This window comes from Molothrus ater, chromosome Z (genome assembly GCF_012460135.2).
Source record: "Molothrus ater isolate BHLD 08-10-18 breed brown headed cowbird chromosome Z, BPBGC_Mater_1.1, whole genome shotgun sequence".
Taxonomy (NCBI): domain Eukaryota; kingdom Metazoa; phylum Chordata; class Aves; order Passeriformes; family Icteridae; genus Molothrus; species Molothrus ater.
Genome location: NC_050511.2, coordinates 11848588 through 11858191, shown reverse-complemented (window position 1 = coordinate 11858191; position 9604 = coordinate 11848588). Strand labels below are relative to the sequence as shown.

At 38.7% G+C, this 9604-nt stretch overlaps 1 protein-coding gene across 1 annotated transcript in view; it reads right to left on the bottom strand.

The window, feature by feature from the left end:
• Positions 1–4463: 4463 nt before the first annotated feature.
• Positions 4464–9604, bottom strand: part of SLC1A3 (solute carrier family 1 member 3) — a 65963-nt gene continuing 60822 nt past the window's right edge. Inside the window, exons 9-10 of the mRNA XM_036402882.2 lie at positions 8309–8443; positions 4464–7034 (exon numbers count right to left, since the gene is read on the bottom strand). Of these exons, the coding sequence (XP_036258775.1) occupies positions 6830–7034; positions 8309–8443 (340 nt within the window). The 3' untranslated portion in view covers positions 4464–6829. The remainder of the gene's footprint in view (positions 7035–8308; positions 8444–9604) is intronic.

The following is a 9604-nucleotide window of genomic DNA, read 5'->3' as shown; positions in this document are numbered from 1 at the left end:
CCGTGTTACCTGGGAGAAGAGACCAGCCCCTCCCCTTCCACAAGCTCCTTTCAGTTGTAGAGAATGGAGCCTGTCCTGAGCCTTGTTTTCTCCAGGCTAAACACCCCCAGCTCCCTCAGCTGCTCCTCACCCTTTTGACATGAGTTGTATCTAAGGTACACTCTACACGCTTCAACAGGGACATGATTTGGCAGGTACAGATTCCAAGTGTGCAAACCTACCATTTTCATAAAACCTTGGGGTTCATCAGATTACAAGAGAGAACCCTTCAAAGAGAGACAACTGAGACTGGAAGGCAGATTAGTACTGTGTGAAATCTGCTGTGTTGGCAGAATAGGCCTTACACACGAGGGAATGTTTTCGGAACTTTGGCACACATTTTCCCCAAGACACCTTCATCTTGCCTGAGAGGTGCTCAAAGAAAGCAGACACAATGAACACAAAAACCAAAGAATCAGTGTGAGAATGACAGTGTTACACTAAACCTCTTAGAGGCTGTGTAAACAGAGGACAAGATGAACGAGTATATCCTTTATGTGACTAAGCATAATAATAGTAATAATAACCGCAACAAGAAAATTCTGCAGCTGAACAAATGTTAAATGTGGCGCTCAATACATTAAGTGCTGTGTTCAAAAGATCACCAGAGCATTTAGCTTAATTTTTTTACTTGGATGCAGAATGTGCCTTGTAAGAAACATTTGCCACACGATGGCAGCATAATCCAGCGAGACAGAAAATTTGGCTGTCATTGCTGGGAAACTGCAGTTTTTAGGCGGCTGATTGTTGCAGAGCCACAGTACATCTCAAAACGAAGCGCTGGCAGCCGCTGAATAGCTCCTTTGCACTGTGCGGGCTAAGTGGCACAGTGGGTTAGTACTGTCGGCTTTTTCTTCTGGAGACTCGGGCTTACATCCTGGCCGAGCCTGCAAATGAAAGCAAGTTGGGTGGTCTCATCCCAGTCCCCATTTGTGCCTATCACAAAACGACCGAGCAATTTGGCATGGCCAGGGGCTGCTGCCTGGGAGAGGAGCAGGACTGGAATGGGAGGGGGACTGCAGGTTACGAGCAAGGTGAACTGGAAGACCTGTGAAGGGAAGAATGACAGCCACCAACTGTTACTACCGAATAATGGTAGTAACACAAAAATACTGTTACTACCATTATTCGGAATATATTTGCAAAGTAGGGCTTGAAATCCAACTCAGATCATTATTTTATCTTTCTCTCTTTGCTACTCATGGTGGTTTTGCCAGTGGAAGGAGCCAGGGAGCACTACATGATTTGGCCTGTTTTCAGGTATAATTATGAAGAATTAATTAATCTAATTTCTGTTTTGAAGAGAGGGTAGAGTAAATTCTTACATTCACCCAAGTAACTAGAGCACAGGAGATAGAAGTGCAAGAGTACTACACAAAACTTCAGGGTCTGGATGATCCCTGAGATATGTCCCAGGTATCTGTGTCAGCCCCATTGTACAGGCTCTCCACAATCTCAGTTCCTCTGGAACCCTGGTGCCAGGGCAATGCTGTTTCCATATTTCATTGGTCAGGAACCAAAACTCAGAAAGGCTGAGTCATTTTGAAAACTGAGAATACTCCTGAGACACGAATCTGGGTATGTGAAGACCTATTGTGGGGGACCTCTTGATGGAGAAGCTGTGAAAACAATGAGTAAAGCCATGAGAGCAAGTGGGACAGCTGGAAAGAGGAATGTGGTACTGTAGAAAATGGGAAACTGATTCAGATTCTGAAAAAGAAATGATGCAGAAAATGAACACAAGTTTAGGAGCCTGAGAAATAGTAACAATAGTGGACAAATATCAGAAGAGAGTTCATTTTTTATCATTTTAATCAAGTATCAAAGCTCTAAAAAAAGTTAATAGTACAATGAAGAATAAACTCCAAGTAATCGGGAAAACCAGAAAAATGTGCAGTGTCTGGAGAAAGGAAGTTGTAAAGAACAAAGAAAAAGCATGAATATAAAAATATACTGCTGAAAAATGCAGTTTTTGAGGCAAGTACTTGTGAAGCTGTGCCAACTTCTATAAATACAATTGGCTTTAAAGTGAGGAGATATTATAGAAAAGTTGAAACATTTCATTTTGGTATTTTCCTAACAAAATGATTCAACATTTTATTTCCAAGTTCAGTTCATTTTACAGCTGAGTTTGTTTTAATTTAAAAAGAGTAAAAGCAATCTAAAACTGAGATAGTTTTTTTTTTAAGCAACAAAAAGTTGTTTCAATGATTCCCTGGAAGAATTATTCTCCCCAGTTTTTCAGTTCAATCACTGAAGTGAAAAATCAATTATTTGTGCAGCCCTAGTTGTGTAATGAGGCATGTTCAAGTGAAACTTTGGTTAGAGATGCGGGTACTCCTGTCTAAAAATTTGGAATTTTAGATATGTCTGTGTGTCTCAGAGGCATCTGAGGAGCTGGGTGGGGGAAGTGGAAAAGGAAAGGGCTCATCATGAAGGGTTATATCCCCTGACTACTGCTCTGTTATCTGTAGAAATCTTGTTGCCTCTCTGATGCCGCAAATCTGAGTTTTCAGTTTTTCGTGGACATGTGGAAGTCTTCTTCCACCTTATCCATGCTTCCAGGATAAGCCAATCCCTTTAGAAAGAGGGAAATCCAAGCAGGTAGTGATCTCTCAGTTAATCTTAGAATTTTTGTCTTGTCCTGGGAAATGGCTGGTCACACCAGAACCAAGTTGGTCATGCACTGATATCCCAACTAGGACACTGTTGATCACATGAGAAGCAAGATACGCTTTTCAGTACCATTTCTGTTGTAACTTTATTAAAATAAGCAAGAGTTAGCTGAAAAAAATTGCCTTAAATTTCTGGTCTGTTGTGCCTGCATTGGAACACAAATGTCACTTGTGCAAATTCAGTCCTTCAGAAGAAATACTCTCCTGTGCCAGGAGTTCATTTTCCACATGCATAATCACTTTGCTTTTCACTGGCCACACACCGTTACAGAGACATGAGTTCTTGCCCGAGAATGGCATTGCTGGTTTGTTCTGCAACTTCTAAATGAAAATATTGCTGAAAAATTATGGAATACCAGAGATCTCACATCGGCATGAGGGCACGGCAGAGTAAGCAAGGCCACTGTGCCACCAACATCTCCAAGTGAGATGCTGGAGCATGGCCAGAGAAGGGCGGTGGAGCTGGGGAAGGGTCTGGAGGTCAAGTCATGTGAAGAGTGTCTGAGGGAGCTGGGAGTGTTTAACCAGAGAAGAGGAAGCTCAAGGGGAATCTTATCACTCTCTGCAACTCCCTGAAAGGTGAGTATAGCCAGGCAGGGTTGTCTCTCCTCCCAACTGACAAGTGACAGAATGAGAGGAAATGAGAGGAAGCTGAGGCAAGGGAGGTTCAGGTTGGGCATCAGGAAATATTTCTTTACAGAAAAGGTTGTCAAGTATTGGAACGGGCTGCCCAGGGAGATGTTGGAGTCATCATCCCTGGAGGTGCTCAGGAAAAGGATGGACATGGCACTCAGTACCATGGTCTAGTTGACAAAATATTGATCAGTCAAAGGCTGGACTCAATGGTCTTGGAGATATTTTCCAACCTAAATGTTTCTGTGATACACTAGTCCTCTTTCTTTACACTCTTTCCATCATGACAGTAGTTCCAGAGACACAAATATACCTACCTGGATCGGGTGAATGAAAATGCATGTAACTAGAAATAAAATTGTTAAAGGTAATGTTCATGTGCCCTGTAACACCATGCCTTCTCTGAACCTTTTTCATCTCCAATTTTTTCACAAAATTTGTTTACATTTAAAACACCACAGATGTATTCGTAGAGGTCATTGTTTGGTGTTTTGCTGAAGTATGTTCAGGAAGGCAGGACTTCTCCCAGCTGTCTCCATTTGCTCCAAACAACACAACTTCCCAGATGCAAGTGGTTCAGCTTGTATCTTCTGTACCTTTTCAGTGCCTATGATGAGATATTCACTTCCATTAGATGATAACTGCTAGCTGAAGGTTTTGCCAATGAACTCAGTATCATAAACCACTTTCATGGGCATAATAGTGGATTGTCTATGAAGGTTGTAATGTTATAAAGCTGAATTTCGGGTTTGGATCATCCAATTATGCTTGTTGTTGTTGTTGTTATTGTTGGCTTTGTGGGTTTTTTAGTTTTCTGGTTTTTTTTACATTTTTCAGACATTAATACACATTTATAAACTTGAATTTGAATGAACTTTGGTGGGGTAAAAACTGGTTCCTTTAATTCTTAATGTTTCTGCCTCCCACCGTTTACTTCTTTATTTTTGATCATGAAACTAAGTAAGTATTTGTAGTGAAGAAGCCCTGTTCAAAGCCCCGTTGTACAAAATGGCCTGTAATTCCTGAAATCCCATACTATGAGTTCCTCATCTCTGGGTTTGTGCAAAGCTTGTATTACAGAGCCTTTGAAAGAAGTCTAAATCACAATAAGAGCAGTAATGTAAAACTATTTTTATTGAAAATACATCTACAAAGTAATGTTTCTCAATCCACTCTGGGTGCATACCAATGCAGAACCAGTGAGGGATGGGGAAGGGAATCTTTCTATAATACCTGATTTCCATAAGAAACAAAGTTAGTATAAAAAAGATCACATTCTTTGTGACACAATTCATTTTTCTCAGCTGATGTCATAGAAAGACAGCCTTTTACATTGTCTTTGCAATGTATTTCCAAACAAAATCTTAACAAAAATTTAAAATGTTATGCCATAAATTCTACAGTTAATGTTTATACACACATTCTGAATACAGTATCTATATAAAAATATCTCTAATTATATATCAGAAAATGCCTGTCTGTATCCTAGATTTGCATTCTGTTAGCAAAAAAAAAAAAACCAAAACAAAACCAAAAATTAAAAAAAAACAACCCATATTTTCTTTCTGTCATTCATTTAGAGATTCATTTAGAGCTTTCTTGGTTTGATGCTCAGTAACCTATATTAAACCCTGCTCACTTCATTCACTTGAGAGTTCTTGCTCATATTTTCTGAATTACTCAGCTGGAGAAGATTGACAGGAATTTTCAGTCCCAAAAAACCAATCTTGCCAGGGAAAAGGTTTGTCTTTGACCAGCATGCTAACATTTCCACTACAGTTACTTGTACACCTTATTGATAGACTTTAAGTGACAAATGCAACATATTGAATGTTTTTTGAATGGCAGCTGGGACAATGCAAAGGGATCCTTCATTTCTGTCATCAGAATTATTTTGGCAAGGGGGCAAATAAAGAAGAAAGCTGAATATTTCCATAAAACAGATCATTGAAAATTATTGTGCCTGTCCATGTATTATTTTTCTTGCTCCCAACTGCATCTTCATTATAAAACTTTCTGGTTTAACCTCTCTAATAATGCAAGGAAAAAGGAAAAAGTACATAATTTGTATTGCTAGAAAAGGACTTTTTCAGGGAATAATCTTGAGCAAAAGAGCCACTGTATTACAAGTGCATTGTTTTCTTTTTTTCATTCTTTCCTTATCTATTGTCTGAAATTTGCCTACAATATTTCATTTTAAAAATCCTTTCTAATTAAAATTTCAACATATATTATAGTATTTATTATTTTTCAATTTTCATATCTTTTCCTAATAAAATACGAAAACATCCATTAATTTTATTTTCTAAAGGCTTTTATCTTCTTTTTCAGGTGCTACTGGTAAACTCTCTAGGAATTAAAAAATTCACATTAAGACAGGGAGCCTTCTCCAGATGGCAAAATGTAAATCCAGTTCATACCTCTATAATTTATTAGTGGATCATAATTTGGGAGGTTTCCAATCAGAAAACCTCTGCTGGTCTCAGGGATTCAGATTCAGAATGCAGCCCATTTAGGAGCTGAACATCTCACCCTCTGCACCTTCTGTAGAAGGCTGGCATTGCCTTCTTATAATTGCTTATTAAGTAGCTCATTAGTGCATCCAGAGCGTGCAAATTTTTTCATCCAGAGATGAAGACACATTTTCTGTCCCAGACCAGGGCCTTGCTCCTACAAACACACACACAGATTGTTTAACTGGGTTGTGATGTTGAAATTAAGGGAGCAAATCCAGATTGGAAGTACATACATGCATATGTAAATGTTTGTGAGTCAGTGGGAGCCAACTAGGCTAAATTTTTATAAAGATCAGCTGAATCTAATTCAAAAAACTGTCTAGATAAAATAACTTTCTCAGAAATATTTCATCTCAGCTGGTAAAAGTGCTGATTTGGGGGTATTTTCTTTTCTTTATTTATATATCTTCCCCCTTTTTATCCCCTCAATTAATCTCCTGCTTTTGATTTTCCTGCTACTATTTGAACAATAATATAACACTAGAGAAAAAAAAATCAGATAAAATACCAAAAGTCCTGTTAATTTACTTAGCTGGATGCAGTTATCAAGTTAGAAGGGTCGATTGTGTGTTTATAGATGTTAGGAATTTTGCAACAGGTATTTAAAAAAATAAAACCATTTTCAGGCTCTGTTATCTGTTTTTACTTTCCAGTTCATAAAAAAAAAAAAAAAAGAAAAAAAAAGATTCACAGGACTGAGTAACATATACACAATCTCTTTTTTTATCCCCAGTTAGCATATGTCTAGCAGGACCAGTGTTGTTGCCTGTTAATTTTTTTTAAGTGGGAAGCCAACATATACCATGATCGCTGCTAGTTTGGAATATATTTTCATTAATTCTTTCCAGTGCGAGCATAAAGGGAGAAATCAAGGAATGGATGAAGTTGGTGAATTCAAGATATAAATCGCCGGAAAAAGTGTGTGTTTTCCCACACTTGCAGTGTTGAACTCACGCTTTCTCTAGCCTACATCTTGGTTTCACTATCTATTGGTTTCTCATTCTCATTTTCTTGCGAGATCAGTTGGTATGGTTTCTTCATTTCATTCTCCTCTATCACGGAATTGCCCATCTCAGCATCCCTATTCTTCAGCTCGTGCCGTGATAAATGTTCAACAATTCCTGCTCCAATGGAGTCTCCCAAGACGTTGGTAGTGGTACGAAGACGATCCCTAGGGAAAAAGGCAGTGAGTGACTCCATCCCTTGCTCAGGGAAGCAAGCAGACTAGGTGCTAAAATGGCCCTCAAATAGGTACCAGGTGAGTCACCTCTTTTATATACATTCGCTCATCTGAACTCTTAACGTCATGATTTCTTCTACAGACATTTACAAATACAGCGGGACATGGAGTCACAAAGTGTGTTAATACTCTTAGCAACTTCACAGCAAGAAATGGTCATGTGGTGAGGATGGCAAAGGGAGCATATGGGTTCTTGGAGGCATTTTGATACTCTTGGGTATCAAGAGTTTGGGTTTATATCCTCTAAACGTGTAAGCCAGCAAGAATTTACCTTGTTAGTCTTTACCTTGTTTTACCTTTACCTTGTTTTACCTTGACCTTGTTTTACCTTGACTTTGTTTGTCTCCTGACCATAAAATATGATATATAAGTCAGGGTGGAATTGTGCAGGAATGACTCAAATTAAAACAAAAAGTCATCTCTCTCAGAGGGCTGTGCCCAGCAGTTGTAGAAGGCAGCTTGACAAGGAGTGACTGGCAGTGTCACTAGGAAAGCACCCACCAACATCAGGTGGTTGGATAACCATTGGAAGGCATTATGTTCTGATAACAACACAGGGAACTTCTTCCAGGGATCACTTGAGAAGATTGAAAGGTAAAAGCCCCCAGAAAGGCTAAATAATAGCTGTTAGATGAAATAGAGGTTGGAAAAAGATTTCCTTTCATTTATTTCCGGGACCTAGGTATATATATTTAAAGGTGCCTGTCATCTACAGATAGATGAATGGAAAAACTGAGGGGCAATACTTTGTGCTGTCAACTACACAATTATTTTTAATTTCTGCTTTCATGGGGTAGACAGATGAACCTTTCCTAGGTTAGATAGTCAGCAAGGCTGTAAGGAATTGGATCTGATTCAGTTCTGAGTCTGATTTAGTGAAAAGTTTTCATTGTCATACTACAAAAAATAAAAGAATAAAGCAATTCTTTGCTTATTTAATTACAGTGTATCTGAAAGTTTTCTTAGTATCTGAACAATACAGGTTTCCATGTAAAAAAATTTGCATGCAAAAGGAACCATAATTAAGCAATACCCCTCACCATCTGCTTTAAGAAAATACCTTACTAGCAAGAAATAGTGATTCTTTTTAACACTTGTTTAAAAAGTGTTAAACTGCCCTCCAAAGCAGTGTAATATAGCCACAATGTGCCTGGCTATTTCACTTCCAAATATGTTCTAAGCCTTTAACAATAAAAAATACTTACAAGAACCAGTCCACTGCGATGATAAGAGTGATATCATCCGTAGGCAAACCTACTGATGTGAGAACAATGACCATGGTGACCAGTCCAGCTTGAGGAATGCCTGCAGCCCCAATACTGGCAGCTGTAGCAGTGATGCTGTGCAAAAAGATGACAAGAACAATTAACTGATTTCTGCAATTAAACTGTAATAAAAGCTCTCCTTATCATCTGTCAAACTATAAAACGAGATATAAAGCAAGAAGGCATTTACTCAGCATTAAATAAAAAGATGAGCCTAATCCCTTATCTGAACACCCTGTAGCTGCAGGGGACTATGACCCTTGATCCAAAGTGTTTCACTAAATCTCTATCCAGAAACCTTGAAACATAATTTTGTTAGTGATAAATTCCCAGCTAGATGCCAAGGGCCAGAAAAAACCATTATCGTTACATGTCCCCACCCACTGAAAAAACTCTCTCCACAAGCTCAAACGTGTTAAAAGAAAAGCTGAGGAGGTAGTTCTGTCCTGGCGGACCTAACACATGAACTTTGCTCTCTGTCCATCTCAGTATAACTTCATGCCAGGTGAAGTCTCTGTGCTCCAGCAGGTGCTGTTCTGGCATCAGAAAACAGAAAGCTGCCAGAAACCCTGAGTCATACAGTCCAGTGACTTCATAGAAATATCCTTGTTCACACCTGGTACAGGGGGAAGTTGTTTTCTCAGGTGGTTTGCCAGGAAGCAGCCCTAGTACTAATGAATGTGAAACAATTTCCTTGGAGGGTGAAGGCAGAGTTTTGCCTTAGGTTAATGAATATTGAAATAAACTGGTGGCTTTTATGGAGCACTATATCTGAACTTTCAGTGCTCCTATGTGATAGATATGTGTCTTTGTCCCACAATGCCCACTTGACCCCTTGCTGATTTTCCTTTCTTCTGCACAAATACCCATCACCCTTTTTCCTTAAGTTGTGATAAACAAAATGAAATTAAAGCAGATCAGTTATTATTGAATGCTATAAGTAGTGGGTTGTTTGCTGTTATATTTCAAACAAGAAGGGTTGTGTGCATGAAAACATAACCTGTGTTCACCATTTCCATCAGATTATGTAATAAAATTGTATTACTGTTCTTACACAGCTGATAGTCTTCTGAAAACAGGAAAACACTTCCTCCTCTAGCAATAACACTGTGATGGCTTTATGCTCCAGCTTTGTACATGCATTATAAACTATTTGGTACTCATTATAAGTCTGTAGGTCCCAACAGCTGCATGAGCTCTTAAGAAATAAAAATTTGAAACTAATTAGATTTTGTA